We start from the raw sequence: 27,222 nt of genomic DNA, 5'->3' as shown, positions 1-27,222 counted from the left end.
CAAACATTAGCTAATTTAAAAAATTAAAATGTGGCAAAGCAAATTGACTTATAGATGTGATGCAATCCCAATAAAAATCCCAGCAGGTTTTTTAAAATTTTAGAATTGACAAGCTGATCCTAAAATTCCTATAGAAATGTAAAGAACTAGAATGCCCAAAATAATTTTGGAAAAAAAAAAAAGACACAAAATCAGAGGACTTCTCCTAATTAAAGAATTCCTCAAAAAGTTAAGCATATGTAAACAAATGTAAAAGCTAAAACTATAAAACTTCTAGAAGAAATCCAGAAGAAAACATAAGAAAATCTTTGTGACTCTGAGGTAGGCAAAGACTTCTTAGGACATAACAAGTACAAACCTTAAGAGAAAAAAAAAAAAAAGATAAATTAGACTTCATGAAAATGAAAAACTTCTCAAGAGACACCATCAAGAAAATGAATAGGTGAGCTTTTGGCTGAGAGAAAATGTGTGTAAAGCATATATCTGCAAGGATTGGCATCTAGCAAATATATATATACACGTATATATATATATATATATGTATATATGTATATATGTATATATATGTATATGTATATATATATGTGTGTGTATATATATATATATATATATACATATATATAGAACACTTACGACTCGGTAATAAGTCAACCCAATCTTTAAAAAGGTCCACAACACTTCAATACTTCATACACACAAAAAGATTTAAGAAGAACCAAGAAAAGATGTCCAACCATTAGTTACCAGGGAAATGCAAACTAAAACAAAATGGGATGCCACTACCCACCTACCAGAATAGCTACCATCAAAAAAATACGGATACCACCAAATACTGGCAAGGATGTGGTGCAAGCTGGACTCTCATATGTTGTTGGTGGGAATATAAAATGGCACAACCACTTTGAGAAAAGGTCCGGAAACTCCCAATACTACATACAGTAATCCGGCCCTCAGTTCTGCAGGGGATTTGTTCCAAGATCCTCAGTGGATGCCAAAACCACTGTACTCTGTATATGCTATGTTTTTCCTATGCATACACACCTATGATAAAGTTTAATTTAGAAATCAGGCACAGTAAGAGATGAACAACGATAATATTAAACAGAACAATTATAAGACTATACTATAATAAAAGTTATGTCTCTCTCTCTCCAAATCTCTTACTGCGCTGTACTATTCACCCTTCTTCCTGTGATGCTATGAGGTGATAAAATGCCTACGTGATGAGCTGAAGGGAGGGGAATGACCTGGGCCTTGTGATGTAGCGTTAGGCTACCACTGACCTTCTGACCATCAGTCAGAAGGAGGATCGTCTGTTTCTGGTTCCTCTTGATTGCAGGTAACTGAAACCATGGAGAGGAAAACTGCGGATGGGGGCTGGTGGGACTACTGTGTAGACCAATCCGAGGACACAGAAATTCCTCTCCCCGTGTGGAGGTTTCTTGGGCTAAGAGGCTGAGTCTCCTCTGAGATCCGCCAGCCGTGGGAGGGCACCTTCTCATCCATCTGGTCAGCTTACTAGAGAGGGCCTGTAGTTGGGAGACAGTTTTAATTCGAAGGTGAAGTACAAGGAATACTTTGTGGGCGTCTGAGCCACATTCTGCAATCAGCTTTATCCGTAAGAAAGCAGAGAAATTTGAATCTCTGCTTGTTCCTTACTCAAGAGGGGACCCAGCAGCATTACTCATGGACGCAGACCCTCAGCCCCCACCCCACACCCCTTTGCTTGGCAGCGTGCTCGGCCCACAGTAAGCTCGCAATGATTGCCAACAGAGACATTATTACTATTAGCTTTCTGCTGAGATCTGTGCATCTTATGCCCTTCTGTGCAGCTCACCAGGGCTGCTTTCTCCAAGCCCCAAATTCCAGATGGGAAAATGTCTTTCTGCAGGGGGGTAATTGGCACCAGAAATGCCCTCACTCTGCTGGCGAGACCAGGCCTCTATGCCCAAGTGTGGCCTTACCTTACACATTCAACAGCAAGTCGATCACATAAATTCTTTTAGTGGTTTTTTATGGGCCACCAAAACTCCCAAATTATTTTAGGGACCAAAATAGGGTGCCAACGGGGCACCTGGGTGGCTCGGCTGGTTGGGTGTCTGACTTCAGCTCAGGTCATGATCTCCCCATTTCATGGGTTCGAGCCCCACGTCAGGGTCTGTGCTGACAACTCGGAGCCTGGAGCCTGCTTCAGATTCTGTGTCTCCCTCTCTCTCTCTCTCTCTCTCTCTCTCTGCCTCTACCACGCTGGTGCCCTGTCTCTCTCAAAAGTAAAAAAACACAAAAAACAAAAAACAAAACATTAAAAAAATTAAAAACAACAAAAAAAAACCAGGGTCCCAACTTTAAATTTGTCCATTAAGGATACATTTTTTTTTTTTTTTTAGTTATCCATCCGCTATCATCATTTCATTTTATTTAAAAAAAATTTTAATGTTTTTATTTATTTTTGAGAGAGACAAAGCACAAGTGGGGGTGGGGGTGGACAGAGGGAGAGCGAGACACAGAATCCCAAGCAGGCTCCAGGTTCTGCGCTGTCAGCACAGAGCCCAATTGGGGCTTGAACTCATGAACCACGAGATCATGACCTAAGCCGAAGTCAGACACTTAATCCACTGAGCCCCCCAGGGACCCCTCATCATTTCATTAAAAAAAAATAGATTGTATCTTTTCGAGCAGTTTTAGGTTCACAGAAGAATTCAGCAGAACTTCCAGCGAGTTCTCACATACCCCCTGTCACCGTGCATACCTCCCCCACCCCCATCAACATCCTGCTCCCGAGTGACACGTGTGTTAAGACCTATGAAACTCCTAGGCACATCATTATCACCCTAAGTCTACGGATTACTAGGGTTCGCTCTTGGTGTTGGGCATTCTGTGGTTTTTGACAAATGTAAAAGGACATGTATCTACCACTACAATATCTCACAGAATAGGTTTACTGCCCTAACAATACTCTGTGCTTGTCCATTCATCCCTTATTCATTTCATTAAAAAAAAAAAAAGCATTTAGGAAGTTGAAAATTGGATAGGTATTTCAAAATAGAAACTTTTACCCCCTGGGACTGGTGAAACTAGTCTGAGGTGCGGTGGAACCACAGCTGAATAAGAAAATCACAACAGTTGGGGGCGCCGGGGGGGCTCAGTCGGTTAAGCGTCTCTCGATTTCAGCTCAGGTCACGGTTTGTGAGATTGAGCCCTGCATCAGGCTCTGTGCTGGGTGTGGAGCCTGCTTGGGATTCTTTCTCCGTCTCTGTCTCTAAAAAAAGAAAAGGAAAGGAAAAGGAAAGAAAAAATACAATCACCACAGCATTCATAGACAAGAACTCCAAAACTCGAGTAGCCTCTGTGCCCATTTTACAGATGAGGAAACTGAAGCTCAGAGAGGTGGAGGCAGTTGCCAAGGACTGAAAGGTAAGTATCTTCACGCCAAAGACCAGGTGCTCATCTGCCATACCCAGCGTCTTCTAAAAGAGCTTCCAAACTAGCAGCTTTGAGGTAGAAGGAGGGTGTCCCCACAGCCTCAGGTGACTGCTGTCTTCCAACCTGTGCCTGCTCTTCCCACCCCTCCCTCCACGTGCACATGCGTATTTGTCCTCTCTTCAGGCAAATTCTGCGAAGCCTTTTGTTATAAGCAAAGTTTAATTCTGCCCCTTCTCGGGACTAGTGTTATACTTTGTAGTTATTTGTATTTATCTATTATCCGAGAACTACAGGACTCACCCTTAAGTCACAGCAGAAGATATTTTAAATTAGGACACCTACTCCAGAAACCTAAATTTCCCCCCAAATAAATCCCACAGTATCAACAAGTTGGCAAAGTCTCCAGAAGCCTTGGAGGGGGAAGACTGGGCACTCAGGGTGTGGTCTTCTTGCTTTTGACCTCAGGCCTCATTTGACAACTTGCAGGTCCCCAAAATGTTTCATTCCTGACATTAGTCAGCCCAAACAAGGTCTTGAGTGCATAGACTTTTATCTTCATTCTACTTTAAATAGTTTCCTTCTGGGGGGTGGGGGTGGGGGAGGGAAGGGCAGTGTGTGTGGAAAGGGTGGGGGTGCCTGTTCCTTCTGAATTGCCACCAAGTGACCTAGGGACTGGGGAAGCTCTACACGAACACTGGGTTCGGCCCCAGATATCCCATTCATACACGTCCCCGTCTCAATACTCCCACAGTCATGTTGGACAGCCCAACAAAAATGGAGTCTGCCATTACCGGGCTGTTGGGGAAGGTCATCAAAAAGACGTGACTGTCGACCGCCCCATGAGCTGGCCCCCGGGCACTCAGAGGTTCCTCATCCCCTCCCCTGTCCTTGGAATGTGGGCTCTCCTTCCTTTCCCGCTCCGAAGGGCTCCTCCAAGGACACAGTCTTGAGATAGCGATGTGGTGTGAAGAACACCAAAATGGTTTATGTGACTGAACCAGTTAGAGGCCTCTTAAGATTTGGCAGGCGAGCGCAGGAATCCATTAGTCGTGCTGCCGCCCAAGACAAGCCTCACATGTAAGTTCCCTTTACTTAACAGAACTGCCAGCTGTCAACCTGGAGTGGCCTGCCTCTTGCTTCGGTCTCTCCCTGCCCTCCAAGTACAGGGTTTCAGATTACTCCAGGGAAGCTCCCGGGAGGGTTATAACCCATACTTGCCGTGTGGTCTCAAGCGAATCCCTTCACTTTTCTGAGCCTCTGTCTTCTCTACAGATGAGAATAAGGCAGCCGGACCAAGTGTGAACAGTGTGAACGAGGAGCCCAGAAGGAACTGCTTAGCAGCCCTCTTCCAATGGCTCTCTCTCTCCAGTGGTCAGGTGGATGTCTGGCCCTCCCTTCCCGCCCACGAGACTCACAGAAGGATGGTCAGGGATGTTTGTGTTTTCTATTCTCATTTCTAAGGCCTCAAAGACCTGCGTTTAGGGACCCTGTTCTAGGGTATTGTCTACTAGTAGTATTTTCTCTACTCTCCACCCTCTTCCAACCTGCCTTTTGTCTTGGAAATCAACCTCTATGGACGATAGCCAGGGCCACCCACCCCCCCCTTCTAGCTTTGATTGGGTTTGGCCAATGGGAGGCACTGTTAGAGGACTAGAAGAGAAAGAGGTAGTAGAGGTGAGACTCTCCGGGTGCCTCACTGCTCTCCCCCACACTTCCCTGTGTTCCTGGCAGTGGTGGCATTTTGCAATTACAGCTGTGGTTGGGTGGCCCCTCTTCCTTGACCCCAGCTCCCACAGGTTTTCCTCACAAAGTTCCTTCACCTTATCTCCCCCAGTGGAGGGGCACTAAAAAGATTTCTTGCTGTTGTTAGTCACAAAGGACCTCACAGCTCTTGTCAGTTCCCTTCACCCACCTCTGTAGACAGTCCTTCCATTGATGAACCCTTCGAATGTGGTTTCTCTTTCCTGCCGTACCTAAACGACACAGAATCTTATACCTCTCTCTCCGCTTTCAGAATTGGTATTCTAACCAGCCCTGGCTATTGAAAAGTTCATCTGTAAGACCAAGAGGTGAGTCTTGAAGGGACAAAGCAAAGGTCCCTTGGCTGCTAGGCAGTTGCCTTCTAGCTAGCTGCACACACCCTTTCTCATGCTCGGTGCAAATGAGTGAGTGGGAAGTCATCTAATGGTCTGCTACCGGGTGACATGTTTTACCAAACACAATCCTGTTGCTCACCATAATTATCTGTATTTGTATGTAAGCTGCATTCCTCTGACCATCTGTCTTATTTTGGTTGACAGACTCCCAAATTCCCTCTCTTTTATTCATGCATAATACATGAATGATTCACAAGTGGGAAAGTCAACAGGGCTCCTTCTGCCTCAGTCTCCTCATCTGTATAAATGGGATAATAATACTATCAACCTCATAGAATTGGTGTGAGGATTAAATGAGTAACGTCCTTAAGTGTTTAGAACAGCAGGTGCAAAGTATTATCTAATGCTATTATTATACTCTCTCATCTGGTTCCTTTGGCTCACTTTCCTACAGCTTGTATGTAGGAAGGGGAGCAGGGGACCTGGGTAGGAATTCCTAAGTCGCCCCACTTTCAGTGTTTTCCTCCTCTTTCCCCTCCCCCCTCCATACCCCACTCCTGAGTAGATCTCCTTCTTTGCCATCTTTTTATCCCAGGAAGCTTCTGGAAGGGCAGCCAGGACAAGTTGATTCTTATGTTTTCTGCTTTCAATTCTAGACCAGTGGTTTTCAGACGGTGGTCCGGAGAGCCCCAGGGCTCCCAAGAAGCCCCACAGACCACAGAAAGTGGTTATCACTCTAGGTCACACCCTTTAGCTTGCTTTTTTGTCTGTTCAAGTTTCCTTTCAAGATTCTGTTTGAACACAGGCTTCCAAGACGTGAAATAGTTGAAATCCCTATTCTGAGATATTGAAGCCCTAGATATGACATCTCTCACTCCTAACTTCTTTGACCCCATTGCCAAGCAACTTTCTCTACTTCATTCAAATAGTTTGGGTTCTTTTCTGTTTCTGATGCTCTGAAACAGATACGTGAACAAGCAAATCTTTGTGTATTCATCTGCGGTGTCTCTCACAGGTGCTCAGCATGTTCAGCAGACATTGTCTCCTTAATTCTCAGGCCTCTGGGGGAAGATAACTACAGCACTGTTTAACAATAGACACACTTAAAGGCACTTGACTTTTACTGGCACCCAATCCAACCACTGGAATACTTCCAACCCCAGGAATCAAAAGACTATTAGGACTCTATCCTGATGACCCTGGGCCACAACTGGTCCTAATGGCTGCTCGGAGTGAGGGAAGTGGGGTAGCAAAAGCTGTTCAGGGACCGGCAGGCAGGGAGGAGCGCTCAGCATCTGGAATTGGCTGTGGGAGTTTGGGGAGGTACTAACACTCCAAGCGGTCAACATATAACTTCTTTATGCAGTTCAAGACTCTGGGCATTGAGACTATGAATACAGGAAAGGAGCAAAAGCCCTAACATCCAGATCTCTGCCTGGAATGCTTTTATCCCAGATTGCCACAAGGTCCCTCTCATACTTCATTTGGCTCAAATGTTACCTCATTAAGACTGTCTTAAGACTGGGGCAAGAGGTGCCTGGGTGGCTCAGTTAAGCTTCCAACTTCAGCTCAGCTCATGATCTCACAGCTCGTGAGTTCAAGCCCTGCATAGGGCTCTCTACTGTCAGTGCGGAGCTGGCTTTGGATCCTCTGTCTCCCCTTCTCTCTGCCCCACTCTCACTGTCAAAAATAAGTAAACATAAAAAAAAAAAAAAAAAAAAAAAAAAGACTGGGACAAGAAAAGCCCCTACCTGGGTTCTGAGCTCTCTGGCCCACTTCTTTTTCTTTCTTTCTTTTTAAATGTTTATTTATTTTTCAGAGTGAGAGAGAGAGACAGAGACAGAGACAGAGCAAAAGCAGGGGAGGGGCAGAGAAAGAGACAGAAACACAGAATCTGAAGCAGGCTCCAGGCTCTGAGCTGTCAGCACAGAGCCTGATGCAGGGCTCAAACCCACAAGCCAGGAGATCATGACGTGAGCTGAAGTCTGACACTCAACCAACTGAGCCACCCAGGCACCCCTCTCTGGCCTCTTCTAACCACACGCCTTTCCACAGAGCAAGAAGTCCATGCGCCATGGGGATGTGCCCACCCAAAGCTTCTGCTCGCCACCCCTTCTTAGACAATATTGTGCGTACCTGAGACCCTAGAATTCTTTGTCCCAATAGCACAAGGCCAGCTTCTAGAGACTGTGTTGGCCTTTCCGTCCTTTGGAGGAGCCAAGGAACAGCTCTTTGTAGGAGGTGTGGATGTGCAGACCCAGATCTGATAGTGTGGGTACATGGCCCCTTGAAGTATGGGACAGAGCTGGAGTGCAAAGAGTAGGAGGAGGAAGAGTAGGAGGAAGATCGAGGGCCAGGGACCGGTTACCACCTAAGCCACCCCATTCTAGTGCACATCTTGGAGGAGTCCAAGAATTCTAAACTTAAATTTGGCCTTCCAGATTATGATGAAGGTATACTTGTCACAATGAAAGGATATGCATTTTACATACCAGTTTAACTTGGTTTGTACGTTTTCAGTACATACACATACGGTATGTGGGCCTCTATTTGTGCCGTTGACCATGGCCCTGTAAATATTAGGGGTAGGCCCATCCCCGACCACGCTGTCTAAAATAAAGTAGCACTTCCTCTGTCACTCTATTTCTACCCTAGTTCTTCATACATTTGTCACCATCACATCTACATTTACTTGTGTATCATCTCTCTATCCCTATATCTCTATCCTCACTAGAATGTAAGCCCATGACTGCAGAATCTCAGTTTTGTTTACTGTCTTATTCTTAGTACCTAGAGCAGTGTCTGGCACAAAGAAACCACTCAATAAATGTTAAATGAATAATGAGTCCAGTCCCAGATGGCTCACAGATGAGTGAGCTAGCCCACAAACACGAAGGAAAAAGATGATGTGTGACAACCCTCCCAGGAGCTCTCTCTCCCTGTAAAATAACTCAGTCTAGGGGCTACAAATGCGACCAGGGAAATAAATTAACCATTAACACCTTAGTACACACAGACACAAAATTAGTTAGAGGGTTACTTTCGAGAGGGACACTTGAGTACAGAGGGCTTCTAGTAGGCTGGGGAATTAGATGTGGGGGTCCACTGGAGGAATCCCCTCATGACCTTACCAGGGTGGCCAGACCTGTGTGCTGAGGATACACTGATTCCACCGCAATGGCCACGCCAACCCAGCCCAGCTTAGTGTGGAGAGGGGGCTTCTCATCCATGACTAGAAAGCCCTCAAATACGGTTTCCCTTGGATGGTCACAGACCTCAGGGGTGTGGGCACATCTCATCCTTGTGGGGTCATGATGATCACAGACTCAGAGACCTCCCTCTTCTCTCTCACCTGCTTCTAACTCATATGTCTTATTGCGTGGAGGGATCCCCAGAACTTTCTTGGTACAGCGTAAATCGATCCAATCTATTCCAATTTACTCCTTTTCCGTTAGATACGAGGCTCGTGAGAAGCCAAATGACCTCCTCGAGTCCCCAACAGCGACCAGAACACGGGTCGGGGCCTCTGCAGGGCAAACGCCCCTCTCATGGAGGGCTGGAGTGGGGGGCTCCAGGGCCGGGGAGCGGCCGGGGTTGCGCTCCCCGCCCCCTGCCGCCGAACACTCTAAGCGCTAACTCCGAGGCCTCGGCGGACCACGGGGCGGGGAAAGAGGCGGGGCCGGGCTGAGGGGGCGGGGCCTCGTGGCTCCTCCCCCCGACGGACGCCGGAGGAGCGGCGGAGCGGCCGGGCGCCGACTCGTCCGAAACTGGTGCGCAGTGGTGGGCGCCGCCTCGGAGGATGGGCTGGTGCGGCCGCCGCTCAAGGCCGCCGCCGTCGCTGCTGCTGCTGCTGCTGCTGGCGGTGGCCGGCGCCGGCGCGGCCCCGCGCTCCGCGCTCTACTCGTCCTCCGACCCGCTGACGCTGCTGCAGGCGGATACGGTACGCGGCGCCGTGCTGGGCTCCCGCAGCGCCTGGGCCGTGGAGTTCTTCGCCTCCTGGTGCGGCCACTGCATCGCCTTCGCCCCGACGTGGAAGGCGCTGGCCAACGACGTCAAAGGTGAGAGGCGGGCCGGAGGGCCTCTCGCGCCATCCCCCGCCCCGGCCGACCCCCTCCACCTGTCGGGCCGAGAGCCTCTCCCACCGCCCCATCGCCTCGCCCACCTCTCTCTCTCGGCCGCTTTGCACTTCTCCCCGGTTTCCAGCCCTCGACTCCATTTTTGGCTCCCGCGCCTCCTCTCTCCCTTTGGCAGGTGTGCCGAGCTTCTCTCCCCTCCCGGCGGCCTGGGCCCTCGCACCTGCTCTGCTTTTCTGCCCGTCTTCTACCGGCTTACTGCCCCCATCCCTGCGCCGGGGTCCTTTGTTCCTCCGATTGCTAGGCTGACACCTTACCGCCTCTTCTACAGTCGCCTGTGGCAGTCCCCTTCCTCTCTTCCAGGGACCCATCTCACCTTCCTACGGAGTTCTTCCGCTGCTGTGGGATCGGTACTAAGGACAAAAGGAACTGACATTCCGTCTGCCGCCCCAACAACCCCTTGGCTAGTTGACCCAGCTGCTACTTAGACTTCTTTTTTTAGCTCTACTTTGGAGACAGCGTTTTCCTGCCTGGGTTCCAGGCCTCTCCTGACCTGCTGCCTCCAGTTAATTAGCTTCTGGGCCACATCCTTCTCTCTCTTCCCCTTGGCCATGAATCCTTCCACACCCTTTTGCTTTAACCAAAGGAACCCAGAGGCCCCACTGAAGACAGCCTCTCCGTATGTGTTTGGCCCTTGCTCCACGTTCTTGTTCTCTGGCCTGACCATATTTCCTTGATTCTAAGAGTCCCTCAGTTGTGATACACACCATTCATTTACTGACAGCCTGAGGGGTAGAGAGATAGCAAGACCACTAAATGTATACAGATTTAAAGGCGTGCTCTGTTGCAGAAATGGTAAATTTTTTAAAAACTTAAGACTAGAACTGAAAAAATATGGTCATAATAGTAATATGTACTGAGTGCTTACTGTATGTCTGACACCTCCCTGGGTAAGTACATAACATGCACTATCTCGACTTCCTTTCCACAGTTTAAAGATCTCTGTGGGTTCACACGTCTGCCTCACCCAGGTAGTAGGTGTTTGGTGGGTGGGGCGATAGTGATTGGCTTCTGATTTGCTGCCTCCGAATGGAGCTACTTCCTGATTGTGGTGCTAGGGCCCTCGCAGGGCCCCGGACTGGAAATGGTCACTGACTGAGGGCATCTTGGGGAATAGGCCTCTTTCTAGAAAGAGAACTGGAACCGTTGTTTCCTCATTGTGCTGTTGGTATTTCTTGATAAACTCAGCCATTCGTGGCGGAACAGTGCATTTGTAGGTGTTGGTTTTCAAACCGAGGCCGCCACTCACCTTGAGCAGCTTGCGTAGTGGCGACTGAAGTGGCGAGCTGGAAAGATGCATGCACCTGTTAGCCATATGGTTCCAGAATGTTATTTTTGACAAAACCGATAAACTGTTTTACCTCCAGTGTACATGTAGACGCGTGTCTGCATGCCTCTCTGGTCCCATCACCGGAATGAGCCATTTCTCAGCAGCTCTTCACACTGTTTCGGTGATGTCAACACATCTGGTCAGGGCAGGAGGGAGAAAGAAGAATGTTGAACATGCAGCCGGAACACCTCAGGGGACACTGAGGGCCTGAAAATCATAAAAATCCCCAGATCAGTTTCCATCTTGAGGCCGTGAGAGGTCTTTAATGGTTGCAGATGAACCCAACCTAGAAGATTGTTCTATCTTAAGAACGTTGGAGGGAAGGGTTAGCTTCCAGCTGACTCATATGTTTGGCCTCTTGTGACCCAGGGTTTTCCAATGAATTGCATAGTCAGACACTGACCCAGCTTACTCCTGGATGAGGGTTGCCACTTCCAAAAGGGGTCTTTCCCTAGTGCACAGAAGGACTTAATCTTATGCACAATCATAACTTAATCTGAGGAAGGAAAATGAAAGCCTTGAAGTCTGAGGAGATGAATCAGTCATGGGAGGTGGGAAATTGAGGTGGGAACCAGAGGTCTCTCATGAGCCACGGGGATGGGTCAGCCCCCTTAACAAGATCCTGTGGGAGGATAGCAGTGGCCGAATCTGGTGTCAGCCTGCAGTGATAGAGAATGCCCCTACTCCAGTCCAAGGGGGGAGGCCCTGCTGGGAAGCCAGGGCTATTTTCACATCACCTCTGTATACCTGAGGTTCCTTGAGAAAATGGTTGTGGGCCAGCAGAAGGCTCAGACACCATCATGGGCCTGTGGGAGTGTGGCCCCTGCCTTCTGCCAATGGGATGAGTATCTGGGGTAGAAGCAGTGAGAGTGTGGAAGGCCATGGGGGGGAGAGGAAAAATTTGCAACCCGGCCCAGCTGGCCTCAGGCATTTCATCTGACTGGCTCAGGCTCATTTGTTCAGTGACTTGTAGGATAGGTTCTCTGGGGCAGTCATTGCCATGGACTAGCACACTGGCTTCGAAAGATCTGGCTCATCCCTTTCTATTCAGGAGCAGCTCTTATTGTGTCACCATATGTTTGGGAAATTGATTGCATTCATTTTAAGTCTTCATTACTCTTCACTGGCTAATCAATGAGTAAATATTTGTTGAGTGACCTCTGTGTGCAAAGCATTGTTTACATTGCAGTTTGGGTTTGGGAAGTGAGCTACACACAGCAGGAGAATTGGCCACAGTAAGAAGCTGTGTTTGAAAAGGGACAAAGGAGTGGCTCAGCCATTTCTTGTGGGAATTGAGGGAAGGAGGAAGTCACAGGAGGCTAATCTGGTCACCAAAGGCCATCGTTTAAGCAGTTTACACACTTGCCTTATGCCAGGCACTTTGCTAAGGGCCACTATTACATATAATCTTTATGAGAAAATATTGGAGCAGTCAATTGTATTTTGTTTTTAACAGATTAAGTAACTTGCCCAAGATAGTACAGATGCTGGAGGAGGTTCGTGAGCCCATCTCTCTCTCTCTCTCGAGCCCAGGCAGGTGGAGAAGTGGGTGAAGAAGGGAGGGTACAGGTGGGAAAATGGCCTCTGCAAAGCCATGGAGATGACATTTATAAGGCATGGATGTCTGAGTGACGCTGAACAACATTGGTTGGCCTCTTTTTTTTTTTTTTCCATGGTGTAGATCACCTCTCTTACTTGTACCCCTGTGATGCCTTAGTGCAGAGTCTGGCGCAGGGTAGGAGCCCGCTGAACGCTCATCCCGGACGATGGCATGAGCCTCACGGGATTCCAAGTGAGAATGTAGTGACTGGGCCTTCTGCTGGTGCTGTGGCTCTTCTGGACTTAGACCTGGAGTGTCAGCCAGGTGTGAGGGCTAGGGAAGGCATTTGGTCTATCCCATGACCTCACTACCCAGAAGTCTGCAACAAGGAGGCAGGGGTGTGGTGGAGACAGCATGGCACTGGCTGACTCCTGGTCAGGAGGACTCCTGGAGAGTTGGATGGGGGTCCAGTTCTGACCACTCGACTTGACTGGCTCTTGGTGGTTTGGGTGGCTCTGGCCTCTGCCTTAATAGTGGCTTGCTTAACACGCAAAGGACTAACGGCCATTTTTCTTGGCGAGAGTTTGCCATTAAGCGCTTGAACAGCTGTTGGAGCTGGAAAGGAGAGGAGAGACCATCCACCCGGGCCCCCATTTGACCCAGGAGGCCCAGAAAGAAAACATGTGCAGCTCTTGGTGCTTTGGCCACTTATAGCCATAATCAAGACATATGACTGTGGGTCCATGCCCCTTCCTGGACTGGTGAGTGGGGGTGGGGATACTGCCTAGCACTCCAGAAGGAGCCCATGACCCCCCTCACTATGGGTGTCTCTTCACTCACCACCTCAGAGACCATAGCTGTCCTAGTTATGCTTGTGTCCCCATCCTTCCCTTCTACATTTGCTCATTTACTCTGTTGTTAATAGAGAAATTACTTTGCCAGGGCAGTAATTGCACTAGGAAACTTTTTTCTTCCCAGGAGCGGGGCTGGTCTGATAACTGCTAATGTTAGGTGTTAGGCCTGCAGATTGCAGTGTTTAAGTCACCTGACACTTTAAAAAGCCTCCCTCGCCCAGTTCTCTTCCTCTTTGACAGGAGTGCACTTTACTTAAATGCAGCTTTGCATTACCCGTGGAGCACCCAGATAACAGCACCCTGTTCCTTGGACTGTTACTAGAATGATGAGTGTATCAAAGCAGATCTTTATATGTCATTATGGCTCATTAAGGTATTGACATTGATATTCCTGAGAAAGCTTCCTTAGCTGACACTCTCGGCACCTGACTGGCCTCAGCCTACCCCTCCACTTCCCCCTGTGGCTGAAGAGGCTCGGGTTCCATTTCATGGGGGAAAGAGAATCAAGGTATAAAGAGAAGGAGTCAAAGGCCTGCTCAGGAGCAAGGGGCTGAGAACTCCCAGGCATCACCTTTCCCCCCTGTCTCCACTACTAACACCCCCCTCCACCCCACTCCCTGGGTTTTCTGGTTGCCAAGCCAACAGAGCAGCTCTCTGTTCTGTCTTGGGCCCTCTTGAGACCAGAAGAGAAGCTCAAATCCTGGGTTCAGATCCCAGATCTACCATTGATTCATGTGTGCCTTGGGCACAGTTCGCTGATCTTTGTCTCACAGTGGTAGTTGCACATTAACTAGATAAATTAGGCACACAATGATCTCTTCATAAACTCTGTACATGTGATATCATCATCTAAGAGGAGAGTCTATGAAAGCGACTGAATGTTTGAGTTAAAGAATTTATGCTATTTGAAGACAGCATTGTGTTTATGTTCTCTCAAGGTTGTGATCAGAGCCAAGAGCAAAAACAGAAGGGTAGTATCCTGACCCTGGTGAGGTGGAAAGGGAAGGGAAGTGGGTTTGAGTCGGGTAGCCTTTGGACAACTTGGAGGCCTCAGTTGCTTGCCTCATTTGTAAAGTGGGGGGAGTGATGCCCCCCTCCAGTGGCCGTGGTGGAGACAGGGTGTGTCATAGGTGCTCACTGAGCACCAGCTTTCTGTTCTCTCCCCTCCCTGTCCCTTCAGTCTTCGGGTCCCAGGGGCAGTGGACACTGACTCTGGCCCAATGGATGGTGGCCTGTACTCTTGGAGAAGAGGGGAGCCGTTGAGGCCTTCAGTGCTTGGTCACCCTGCCAGGTGACTTTGTGAGACCCCTGCCAGGGGCCATCACCGGTGGAAGGAAACGGAAGTGCTTCTCTTTCATGTTCTTGTCTAATTGGCTTACTCCTTTGGGAGTAGCCAAGTCTCCCCACACAAGGTGAGCAGAGCCTGAGATGCAGAACAGAAGGCGCCAAGCCTTGAGTGTGCCAGATGGCCGCAGGAGGCGACCTGTGCTTCCCACTCTCCCTGGGACTCCCTTGGGCAAGGAAGGAGCCATAGGAGGGAGGCCTGGGGTGCTCTCGTCTGTGCTCCAGGACAAAACCCTGTACCTGGGCAGCTCTGCTCTCCTTCACAGGTGGCTGGCTTTAAGCTCGCCCCCTGCCTGGGCCTGCTAGACTGAGGCAGAGAGCAGAGAGCAGTGGTTCCGGCCCTGGAGCCGCTGAGAGCCAGGGCTGATCCTGCAATGCCGTGTAATGCTGTCAGTGCTCACTGAGGACAATGGGGAAGCTGGGCAGTGAGGTTGCACACATGAGAAGCACTTGGGGCGGACAGGCTTGTGACTGTCACGGAGACACGAGCAGGGCTCTGAGCTTATTGCTCACACAGGCCCCTGTCAGCTGACTGATAGGCTTCCACTCAATTTCTGACCTTCTGGCGAAGCCTGTGCTTGGTCCCCGGGGCTGGTCTCCCGTGTGTCCAAATCCCGTTAGAGCTCTGCGCCATGTGGCAGGCACCAGTCCATCGCCACCTCACGGCTGTGTGGCCTCACGTGTGTGTGTATCTTGCCCTCCAGCCGAAGCAGCCTCAGTGTAACGTGGAACCTTAGCAGGGGGACCCGACTTGGAACCAGAGCTCGGGGGCCTGCCTGGTAGAGGAGTTTGTTTGCTGTTTCACAGATCCTGGGCTATGGCCCAGAATGGGGCCATTATTTTCTCTGCCGGTGAGTTTGAGTGGAGGGGGGACTTGCAGCCTGGGGCCTGTTGAAGGAGCAGGGTGCCCAGGCAGCTTGGGAGCTGTAAACCTTTCCAGACTCTGGCCTCAGGCTTCTTTTCCTGCGGTTCCTGGACTCCAGGTGCCTTTCCCTCCCTCCCTTGGGTTTCCTGCCTCCCTGTCCAGCGGGGGAGCTGGTCCTCACCACCCCGTGTACCGCCCATGCAAGCCAAGCTGGGCCGACAGCCAGGACCTCTGGCCGCAGAAGCCTTCACTCAGCGTCCACTGGGGAATTCTAAAGCTCCTGAGGCATGTTCTTCGCCCTTCTGGAATGGATGCTCTCTAGAGGGCAGCAGGGACAGAGGCAGTGCCAGGGCTTGGTCCCAGGGCGTTCAAGATCATCTCACATTTTTTGTCATCCCCCGCAGCCTCTGTGCCCCTCCCCCACCGCAGAAAACGGAGGAACACAGATACCATTACAGGACAGTGTTGCCTGAGCTGTTTAACCATGTCCTAAGCACGGGCCAAGTGCAGGATAACCAGACTATTTCAGAGACCCCTCCCGAGGAAGGGGTGACCTTTTCTCATGAGAGCCTTAGGGGCAGGTACTCTGGGCGTTGGTGAGGGTGGAATGTTGCACTTTGGGGATAAGCAGGCAGAGGTCCCGGTCCCTCTTACTTCACCTGATTTCTTTGCTTCCCCTTGCAGACTGGAGGCCAGCACTGAATCTCGCCGCGCTGGACTGTGCTGAGGAGACCAACAGCGAAGTCTGCAGAGACTTCAACATCCCTGGCTTCCCGACCGTGAGGGTGCGTGACAGGGAGGGGAGAGAGGGCATGGCACTGGCGGTGCATGTTGCCCACTGCTGCCCCGTGCTGCCCTGGCATCTGAGCTCCGTGGTGGCCTCTGATGCCTCTGGCCTCGATCTGCTTAAGTCATGGCCTCTGGAGCACTGTTCCTGTGCTTGATGAGACACCTGTCGTAGAGGCGGAAAGGGATGTGAATCGGGAGGTTCGTTTCGTCTGGCCAGTTCTTCCCTTTATAAGGAGGGGAGGGGCCAATTTCAGCTGCTCTGATTTGAGCTGTGAGGTAGTTATCGCCTAGGCTGGTGAGAACCCTCAGCCCCCGGGATCCTCTTTCCAATTCCTCTCCCTCCCGACCTCCCAGCCTTAGAGGTCTGATCCAACCCTGTAAAACCCGATTCAGGCTCTGACCCACCCATGGGCAGGATCAGACTCAGGGGGCCTGATGATCCTCTAGAAAATACCAGCAAGCTTCATCCTCATCAGGCAAGTACCTTGAGACAAGTAGCTCAGAAGTGACCTGCCCGGGTAGCCTCACCCCCTGGTCAAATGCTGATGCCTCAGGCAGCAGGGGTCCCCATCATGGGAGCCATCACACCCAGCACATGAGGGCTCTGTCACCCCAGCTCTGGCTGAAAGTAGCGCGAGCTCTCCAGTGAGGCCTTGCCTGGCAACTTGCCCACTGTGGGGCAGCAGCAGCTTAATTAACATCTGAACAACTTCCAAGGCTCTCAAGTAGGAGGTTCTGGAAAGCCCAGAACAGCAAGGTTGTGCCGTTATACTTAGTGCCCAGGGCTCAGCCCCGGCTGTAATCCAATTAGTTTGCTTCCAATTTAAAGAATCAGAATCTCTCTCCCTACCTCCAGCTATCAATAGTAAGCCTCCTTCTACCAGAATGGCGTCTAGAAAAGCATTTCCTCTATAACCACTAAGAATAATCAGGAAAGGCCTCTGAAGGTTAAAATGCTAAGCATTGTCCTTAGAACAAGATATCTGAACACAGGGGCCTCAAGTTGCAGGCCGACCCACCAGCCATATCTCAGCCTAATGATTCCAAGAGAATTTGTCTGGAAAACAAGGCTCCGGACTCCAGCAAGAATATCCAGCTCGACCTCCATGTGATCTTTCTGTTCCTCACACCCATTGGAATCCTGCTAGGTTCAGGGTTTCCACAGCCCCAGCGAGCTCCCTCCTACACTCTTGTTACCATTTGGGGTCAGGCCTAAACCCCAGCTGTAGCTGAGGCTAGGCCTGTCTGGGGAACAGCGTGGTGAGCCAACACCTCCTGCCATATCATTTAGAGGTGGCAGTAAAGAGATTGCCTATCAGTCATCCCTTTCAAGTTAAAGACCTCCCTGGCAGGGCCACTGCTTTATCCTTGTCCTGAAATATGTAACTGAAAATACTCAGAATTACTGTACAGGGATCTCTGTTCCTTTTGCTGAGCCAGGGTAAGCAGCCCAGTGTGGAAAGCTGTGGGAAGACCACCGTGGCTGGAAGAGTCCTCATTCACAGGCTGATACTTCTGTCAGTGAATACTGGCCACAGGGGTCCAGCCCCTGCTCAGCCCCTGGGAAAGGGATTGGCATCGGTGCCAGGGCCGCGTCAGGATGTCCTGGCAGGGTTCTGTGGGACCTGGCACCTGGGGCTTTGTGTTTCTGCCCGGGAGAGGCTGGGGCTCAGTGGGTGTGAGGGAGGCGGCTCAGGCAGTCGGAAGGTCCCCCATAGCTCCCAGCGCCTGGCCTGCCTGTGTCACGAAGCACACGCAGCCCAAATACCTCAAGAGATTAATCATCTCCTGCACCGCCCAGCTGGCTGTGGGAGGGGAGCTGGGAGAGAAGGCCCCACGCTGGTCGTCTTGACCTTTCCCAGCCTTCACACGGGCAGTGCCTGGCTGGCCCTGGCAGTTCAGTTTCAGCAGGGAGAGACACTCAGTGTCCTGTCGTCAGGACTCTGGCCCTGGGTGGGGGCAGGTGGTTCTAGCTTCCGATGGGTCTCTGCTCTAAGGCACTGGCTTTCAAACCTTTTTACTGTAACCTACAGTAAGATATATACATTTTCCAGTGACATCCAGAAGTTGATTTGTATGTGATCACTAAAACAAAAGTTTCATAAAACAGTATTTATTCTTCCTAAATGCAGTGCATGCTACTATTTTTGTTCCATTTATTATTTTTTTTTAACTCCTAGCTGTGATTCGCTAAACTGATGTTCCATCTTACTACTACGCTGCTTCAAAGTTTTGGAAAATTCCAGATCTCCAGAAATTCTAGCCCATTCAGAGTCTGGTGTGCCTGTGGGCATCGTGTCTGGACTCCCTAGAGAGCAGAGCAGAGGCTAGAGGTCAGCCTGGCTGCCAGCAGGCCAGAAAGATAGCCCTGATGCCCTGTCTGCTGCCCCCCCCGGGGCTGGACCTGTCCACACTCCTGCCCCTAGAGCCTGTGAGAACTCCTGTCGCACAGGGCAAGGGAGAGTGTTGCTGGTGTGATGGAGGCAGACCCACACAAGAGTCTGGCCACCCCCAGTTACGTGTATCATTGTCCCTTTCTTCTGCCTCCTACCCCTTTTGTCACCATTAGCAAACAGCTTCCACTAGCCCAGCCTGTGTAGCAAACATCTGGCCCTGCAGGGCCAGCTGGCTGTGTCAGGTGCCCGTCAGCCTGGAGCTGGAGCCCAGCTGGAAGAAAACAAAGGTGTGGGGGAGGGAGGGACTAGTTGGCAACAGGTTCTGGCTGGCACTTGGAGACCTAGAGGCTGGATCTAGTGGGGAGGGGCTCTGCCACGGGCCACAGTAGTGCTGTCAGGGGATATTCCATCAGGACCCCTTGTAGCCAGAAGCCCAGCTGGGGCAAGATTACAGAGAGCATCAGCATTCGGGTGGAAGAGGACGGAAGTCTCCCCTTTGCAAGATTCTGAGGAGATACTTCACGTGGGTTCAGATCCTGGTTCCACTGCTTACTATATATGACTCAGAAAGTTGTTTAACCATGCCTCAGCAACAGGCCTCATTTTCCTTGTCTGTAAAAACTGGGATGCTAATATCTCTACCTAATAGGACCGTGGCCGAGCGTGAAGTGAGGTCTTACACGTGAGAGTGCCACAGCATTGTGGAGTATCACGTGGAGTTCAGTAAATGTTACTTGGCTTCCTTCCCATTGTCCGGCCTCCTTCCTAAATCATCCCGTGGAGCTCACGATGGCTCCTCTGTGGGCGCTGCATTTAAGGCAGTCCTTCCATCAGCAGCCCTTGAGTGAATGTTTGCCGGGCGCACTGCGCTGTGCTCACCATTGTGGGGGAGACACAGAGAGCTCAGCAGCTAGGTAGTGGGCCGTGAACGCCAGAGGAATCGCCTGGGCTCCCTGAGCCCTCTCCCTAACACATCAGAGAGGTTTCACGGAAGAAGGGGACTTCCACTTGGTATTGAAGGACGTGTGGGCTTTGGCTGGGAGAAGAGGAATGCGGGCAGAGGAGGAGGTAAGAGCAGAGGCCCTGTGTGGGCAGAACCGTGTGACATGTTGAGAAGACTGGTCTGGCTGGAGCAGAGGCTCCTGGGCAGGGCTGAGGCAGGGTGGTGGGGCCCAGGAATGGCAGGTCCCTGAGTTCAAGGCTGGGAGTGTGGACAGCCTGTAGGGGCACAGAGGCTGGGCTGTTACCTTATGTGGCACTTGCAAGAGGGTGGGGAGTCAGGGAGGGGGACTCCTGGCTCTCTCAGGAAGAAGGATATGAGCCCCCAGTCAGCAGTCACCTGCTCTCTTGTGGCCCCCTCCACAATCAGGCCCCAACATAGCAATGGTTAGGCATATGGATCCTTCTGGGATCACCATAAGATATTTGGAGACCGGGTCATTTTCCTTGAAACTTGCCTTAAAAGCTTGGATCCAATGTTATCGATGGTCACCACTGGAAAGTGTGCTTTCCATTCGGCCTTATTTGACCCCTAGAAAGGCAGTTACTCCTTGATATTGGTGTTGCTTCTTGACAGATAGGTAAAGACCCACCTGCTGCCCCTTGGTCTCCTGCCTTTGGGGAGATGTGGAGGTCTTCCAGGGGCGCAGAGTTGGAAGGGTCCTGCGTGAAGTGGCGGGAGGAAAGGGACCGGGTGCCGACTGCTCCTGGAAAAAAGAAAACTCACTGCTGACATCTTAATTACCTGTTTCCAAGAGTTGTGGTGGTTTCCCTTGGGGAGGGCACACGCCTCCTCCAACAGCTGACTTAAGAAGGATGCATTTTAATAGGAGGACAAAAATGTGCCCTGACTAGATTTTAATATGATTTTCACATGAGCATCTAAGATGATCAAAGGGCAGAGGTTCTCTGCTCAGCTGAACAGATGCCTTCTGGGAACTTCCATGTTCTCACCGTGGGGCTTGCAGAGGTGCCAGAGTACAGTCCTCTACAGTCCAGAGAAAGTTCAGTTTCAGGCCTGTCATAGCTGAAGTGTAGGGAAAGGGGACAGCGGGGGTAAGTTGGGGTCAGGTCCTAGAAGGCCTCGGACCCAGTGAGTTTAGCCATTATTCGTTGGTAGTGGGGAGTCAGGGGAGAGATTTGCGGGAGAATGACATGATCAGACCGGAACTGTGCCACTAAGCAAAGGGGCAACGAGGAACAGAGTTGCAGAGTGCAAAAATTGAGTGGATGAAAATGTCTGAGCTCACAGAGGGACAGGTGACAAGTGTTGCATTAGGCCAGGAAATAGGTGGTAAGCCCTGGTCTGGACAAGGGCAACTGGCCCAGACGACTGGTGAAGAATCACAAAGCTCACATTCACGGAACTTGTCCACTGACTGGCTGATGGGGTTAGGGGGAGGACGAGGTGCTGGTCTGGATAATGGGGGGAGAAGGATGAGCATGGGGTGAAATAAGCAACATAAATGGAGAAACAAGTTGGGGGAGGGGTGACTTAGAGAGTTGGGGGAGGGGTAGCACCTGGGTGGAGGGCACCAGGAGGAAACGGAAGTCTAGGACAGGTGAGGACCTGGACAGAGGGCTCAGATTGCAAATCATTTAGACCAAGTAGATGACATTGGCAAGGGAGGCAAACAGTAGGCTTATTCACTCATTCATTTGCTCCTTTGTCCAAAAGCATGGATTAACCTCCTCGTTTTTGACGATGCCTCCCAGGGCTTTTTATAAAAAAAAATTTTTTTTAATGTTTGTTTATTTTTGAGGGACAGGGTGTGAGCAGGCAAGGGGCAGAGAGAGAGGGAGACACAGAATCCGAAGCAGGCTCCAGGCTCTGTGCTGTCAGCACAGAGCCCGATGCGGGGCTCGAACTCACAAACCATGAGATCGTGACCTGAGCTGAAGTCGGACGCTTAACAGACTGAGCCACCCAGGTGCCCCTTTCCCAGGGCTTTTTAAACAGAAGAGTGTCAAGAGCTGATGCATGGCTGGAGACTGGGTACAGGAGATGGTGGGGGCAGGGGACACGAGAGAGGAGTCCAGGGCGAGGCTAGGACAAGGGTGAAGGGAAGGCTGTGAAAGTGGCAAAGAAGGCCTGGTCGGTGTCAGGCAAACCAAGGGAGATGGCAATGTGAAGGCCAACGAGGAGAATGTCAGGAATATATGGTACAAAAAAATGGCAAAACCTGGCCATGGGGGCAAAGCAGACACTGCAGAGGAAGCAAGGAGGCGCTGGAGAGGTCATTGGATTGGCCAAAGGGGTCAGCTGAGCGGTGGGGCCACAGGCCACAGCATGGGAGTGAAGTGAGGGGGCATGGGAGTGAAGTGAGGGGGCAGCCGGAGAGGGAGAGCGGACCGTGCTTTGGGAAATTTGGCAGTGCTAGGAAAACGGGAAATGCAGTAACTGGAGGAGGAAGGAGGGCGTCTCTCTATTCTCATCCCACTTCCCTTCCTGCCCTTTTTTAAAAGAAAAATTAGGAGGATTGGAGTCTATTTGTAGGCTTAGGGAAGTTGCTGGCAGAAAAGGGGAAAGAGATGAATTGATCGGAAAAAGTTCCTAAGAGCATGAAGTTGGGAGCTGGAGCCCCAGTGGCGACATTGTTCTGGAAGGTAGATGGGCATCTGAGGACAGAAGGGAAGGCTGTGTAGTAGCACAGGGGCACGTGGAGGGACGTGGGAGGTCTTCCTGGGGGTGTGTCTTGGGTCCCTGCATTCCCCTGGGTCAGTCTTGCTGGGGCTCCTGTCTCACTCCCTGCTGCCCATGGCCGGGGCCTTTAGAAGGCTCCGCTGGGGTCCAGGGAGGGTGCCTTTTGATGGAGGTAACATGCCAGCCCCTTTTAATAAAGCACTTGCTCAGACCTGGGTGACCTGGTGGTTGATGAAGACAAGCTGCCACGCTGCTTCTCATGACTGAAAATAACACCCGTAGCAGTGACGGTCCATAAATGCCTTAACATGCTTTCTCTGCTCTATCCCATCGCAATTCAGGAACTTTGTGATTGTTCTTACAAGTGTTAGGATAACGTATAATTTCACTCAGAATTTGTTCAATAACTGCCAAGAACATTATCATACATATATGTGGTAGGGCGCCTGGGTGGCTCAGTCGGTTAAGCGTCCAACTGTGGCTCAGGTCATGATCTCACATTTCATGAGTTCAAGCCCCGCATCAGGCCCTGTGCTGACAGCTCAGAGCCTGGAGCCTGCTTCGGATTCTCTGTCTCCCTCTCTGTCTTCCTTTTCCCCACTCACAGTCTGTCTCTCTGTCCGTCTCTCTCTCTCTCTCTCAAAAATAAACATTTAAAAATGAAAAATAAAAATAAATATATGTGGCGTGTATCTGTGGATGGTTTTCACCTAGAATAAAAGTTCATATTAATGGTCTAGAAAGAAAGAGGATAAAGCAGTTAGCAGGAGTTAGGAGCCAGGTGAGGTCAGAGGGAACAGGAGAAGGTTGTAGATGGGAAGAGGTGGGTGGCTTCTTTGCATCTTTGTGGTTCCTCGTGTGGGAGGGTGGGCAGGTGGCCTGTTAGTTTTCCGCCTACAAATGGCTGGAATAAACAAATGCTAGCTGGTCAGTGTTTCCTAGTGTTTAAGAGGTGGAACAAGGGAAGGGGACGGTAATAATCATGCAGTTAACATTTATTGGTTCCTTACTGTATGCATCAGACACAAGCACTTAGATATGTTATCTTTGACTCCTCACAGCAAATCTTCAAGGTGGATGGTGTCATTTCATCTTAAAGATGAGAAGGGAGAGGGGAGCTAATGGATCGCCCAAGGTCACACAGCAAGAGTAGCAGAATCCAGGTCTGGTAGACCGCAGGGCCTGTACTCAACCACCAGCTTGGAATAAGGCCAGATGGCCGTACTGTTGCAGGCAGAGGCCCAAAGGAAGCTACAGGTGGCCCCGGAGGACCTCAGGAAGAGGCCTCTTCCTGGCCAGCAGACTCTCTCACAGGCCTTTAGGTAGCTGTCTGTCTGTCAAGACAACTGAACTTTGTTCCCTCCTGAGCCCGGGAGAGCACAGGCCAGAGCCCTGCCAGCGGTCTTGCCACTTACACAGAGGCCCACATCCTGAGGAATTGTCCTCTGTTGTCTCTGTCCTCTTGTCCAAGGAGGTCATTCTCGCTCCACACTGAGGCTGGAGTGTCATTCGCGTAAATGGGAAAAGAGGACGAAGTGGTGAATTAAATTGGCCTGTCTGTAACAAGACTTGTTTCTTCAGGGGCTTGGGCCCACCCTTCAACAGGACCTGAACTGGAGACCCCTCCCCTCGTGGAGTGTCTGCTGTGCCAGGCTGGGAGTTCTCAGTGGACAGACAGACACCAGCCTCTAAGGACAGACTGCCTCAGAGGGTCGCTTACATTTTCTGGGGGAAGTATGACGTGACTTTGTTTTCTCGGTTGGGTTTGCCTCATCCTTTCATCCATGCAGCGGATATTTTCCAGTCACGGTGTGCTGGGTGCCAGTGCTTAGGGAGACCGTCTGCCTCTAGTACTGTGCGTCCCTGGGTGCATCAGAGCTGTGGGCGTAGGGATTGGGTACGGAGACGGGGAAGACAGGAATCCGTGTCCAGCCCCAGGGGCAGAAACCGTCCTGTTCTCCTTTACAGATGAGGAAACTGAGGCTCACAGAGGTTAAGTAATTTTCCCAAATTAACCCCCTTGAGTAAGTAGAGGGTCTTAGACACGGATCCATCTGGCACCGCTGTTGTGGTCTTAGCTCCGTGTGTTACTGACTCTCGCCTGTGTGTTTGCTTCCAGTTCTTTAAGGCCTTCACCAAGAATGGCTCAGGAACAGCACTGCCAGGTAGGTGTCCTGGGTCCAGTTGTCCGTGGTCTTTCTCTTTTTCTTTCTGCTGGGTTTCTACTGAGGTGAGGAGCGCCCGGCAGGGTCTCCGGGGTGAGGAGTTTCCCAGGTGAAAGTGGAGTTTGTGTTTTCTTGTGTGGCCTTCCCAGCCAGCCTGGAAGATGCCTTCAGGGAAAGGAGGCTGAAGAAACCCTTCTGGTTTGGCTCGTTCAGGGTCCTGGGAAGAGGGGAGGGTCACAGTGTATCCAGGCTAACTCTTCCTGTCAAAATGGGGTTGGCGTCCAGAGGGACAGACCAGCTAGCCTCCGGGGAAAACCCTCATGGGTCCCAGGTCTGAAGGACTCTTTCCTGTCCCCTAAGAGATGGGTCTCCTTGCATAACTTAGGGCCACAGAAGAAGACCCCACCCCCACTGCTAAGGACTGAGCCATGCTCTGTTTCTGTCAGAACTAGCCTGTGCCCTGGGCCCTTTGTTTCAGTGAAGCCGACAAGGGTGCTGGGATTCATTCTCCTTCCCTCCTCATGCCCCCCCCCCCATGTCCGTCTTCATCCAGTGGCTGGTGCTGATGTGGAGACACTGCGGAAGAGGCTCATCGACGCCCTCGAGTCCCATAGTGACACGTGGCCCCCTGCCTGCCCCCCACTGGAACCTGCCAGGTATTCAGGGTGGAGCAGATTTGGTGCAGCATGGGCCAGGATCACAGGCCTGGGAGCAAGAGGGTAGTGGGGACAGCTGGGCAGGGGAAATGAAGGCCTGTGTCTTTGGGGCACACACCTCTGTAGGCTGGAGCCACTCTGGAGCAGCTGGTAGAAGGTACCCTGTTGCTGGAGTCCTCCCCGAGCAGCCCTGGCTTCGTGGGGCTGACAGGTGCAAAGGCCTGTCTTGCCGGGCAGAAAGGAAGGGATGGGCAGGGGTTCTCCAGGTCATACCTGCTGCTGCTTTTCATAACCTGTCCTTGTGATCTTTTCACATGATCTAACCTGGAGGGGGCACCGAGAGAGTGGACGGGGGGAGGAAGAAGATAAGCTCAGAGGAAAAGGGAACCCTTCCTGTAAAAGGAAAGTGGTTGTCTTTCTGAGGAGCGGCTGTGACTGGGGGGTGGGGCGTGTGACTGTTGTGCCACAGAGCATCAGGCATGGTGGCTGGTGGCCCTTATCTGCCTGCAGGCAGGCTTCCAGGATTGTCTGTTCTAGGAGAGGCAGGTGCACAGTGTATTGCTTTAGCTCTCCCACAGAGGGTAAATTGAGGACACTGGGTCCCGCCCTCCCAGATAAGCTCTTGAGACCGGATAGTGCCCACCTCAAGGACTCCTGCCAAGAAGGAACAAATCCAAATACCAGCAGGCACTGCTGGAGGGAGCCCAGCCTTAGAGCACAATGAAGGTTCCAGGGGCTGAGAAGGCCTCGTGAGACAGGCGCTGGTGCTCCAGGCCCTCCACGTTGATTTAATGATGTTCTTCAAAGCCATAGCCCTGCTAAGAGATTGTGCTTCTAAGTGTCAGTCAACCCACGGTGACTTTTTATAATCTTCCCCAATTGTCCATCCTCCCGGAGGGCCCCACAGAAATCCTGGACCCAGCATTAGTCAGGTGTGGTTTGGGGCTGCACAGCGTGATTCCATCTCTCCAGGAAACAGCCAGCCAGCCTGTTCCTTACTTACGTTTCCCAGTGACCGTGTCTGTCTGTCTTAGGCACACACATCCCTCATGGTGCATTTTCAGTCCCAAGGGATCTCAAAAGCAGCAAATCAGACACACCTGCCAACTCCCTCAAAGTGGCCCTTCTAAAGAGTGTTAGGAAGGAGGCAGAGATGTGTGATGAAAGGTGAGCTGCCTCTTCCAGAAGTCTGAGTGGGAATGGATGGGCTGGGGGATATTGGCCGCCATGTTGCTCTTCTGCCAGCCGAAGGGAGGTCTGGTGAAGGGGTCTGAGAGGCTGTCAGAGTCCACAGCTCCTCTTTTCATTCCCCCGTTGGAGTACACTCTAGCCCCCACCTCTCTAGCACATCCTTTTGTATTGTCACTGGGCTGGGCTCCAGCGTTGGCCCCATTTTGTGTGTTCCATTTGGATGTGATCATGCCACATGTGTCATTGGATCCAGTAGAGGGAAATAGGCCATCAGGTTAGGGATAAAAAGATGCAGTCTCCCAGTGCCCTCTTACGTGTTGGCCTCTTAAGCATGTGTGACAATGTGCCGTCTTTAATTGGAATGAGGAAACAGATCATTTTTGTGCAATTATTTTCCGCTGAAACTTTGAGTTTCTAAAACCGTTTGGATCTTAATTCTCTGATTTGGGGTGATCATAACATTTACCCTCTTACTAATTTCTGCCTTTGTTCTGGGTCTCAATCTCTTCAAATTAAAATAAGGAGGTTGGATTAGATGGCTTCTAAGGTCTCCTACACCCAGGACTTTGGTTCTTTAATTCCCTTGTCAGGCCTGCTCCAGGGGAGGGAAAGCGGGTCTCCCAGTTGGTAATGACTTGCCACCCCCAAGACCAAGTCTCATATCTGAATGGTTCTAAACACTGGTCCTTAGGGGACAAATAAAAACCATATTCGCTAAGTCTGGGCCTTACCCAGAACATAAAGACGACTAGTGTCAAAGCATCCCTCCCCCACCCACTTCCTGCTCCCTAGACCAC

General features: G+C 50.9%; 1 protein-coding gene and 1 long non-coding RNA gene across 2 annotated transcripts in view; one reads left to right on the top strand and one right to left on the bottom strand.

The window, feature by feature from the left end:
• Window positions 1–1,033: 1,033 nt before the first annotated feature.
• Window positions 1,034–3,318, bottom strand: LOC122475997. Its single transcript, XR_006295358.1, has 2 exons — window positions 3,057–3,318; window positions 1,034–1,529 (listed from the first exon to the last, which is right to left on the bottom strand). It is a non-coding gene; the product is annotated as an uncharacterized LOC122475997 (long non-coding RNA).
• Window positions 3,319–9,182: 5,864 nt separating this feature from the next.
• QSOX1 (quiescin sulfhydryl oxidase 1) overlaps window positions 9,183–27,222 on the top strand; it is a 34,859-nt gene continuing 16,819 nt past the window's right edge. The window contains exons 1-4 of the mRNA XM_043568172.1: window positions 9,183–9,577; window positions 16,270–16,370; window positions 24,533–24,578; window positions 25,132–25,234. Coding sequence (XP_043424107.1) covers window positions 9,319–9,577; window positions 16,270–16,370; window positions 24,533–24,578; window positions 25,132–25,234 — 509 coding nt within the window. The 5' untranslated portion in view covers window positions 9,183–9,318. The remainder of the gene's footprint in view (window positions 9,578–16,269; window positions 16,371–24,532; window positions 24,579–25,131; window positions 25,235–27,222) is intronic.

The sequence above is a fragment of the Prionailurus bengalensis genome, chromosome E4 (assembly GCF_016509475.1).
Source record: "Prionailurus bengalensis isolate Pbe53 chromosome E4, Fcat_Pben_1.1_paternal_pri, whole genome shotgun sequence".
NCBI classification, from domain to species: Eukaryota; Metazoa; Chordata; class Mammalia; order Carnivora; family Felidae; genus Prionailurus; species Prionailurus bengalensis.
Note: the sequence above shows the minus strand (reverse complement) of the source record. Positions and strands in the feature narration are given on the sequence as shown.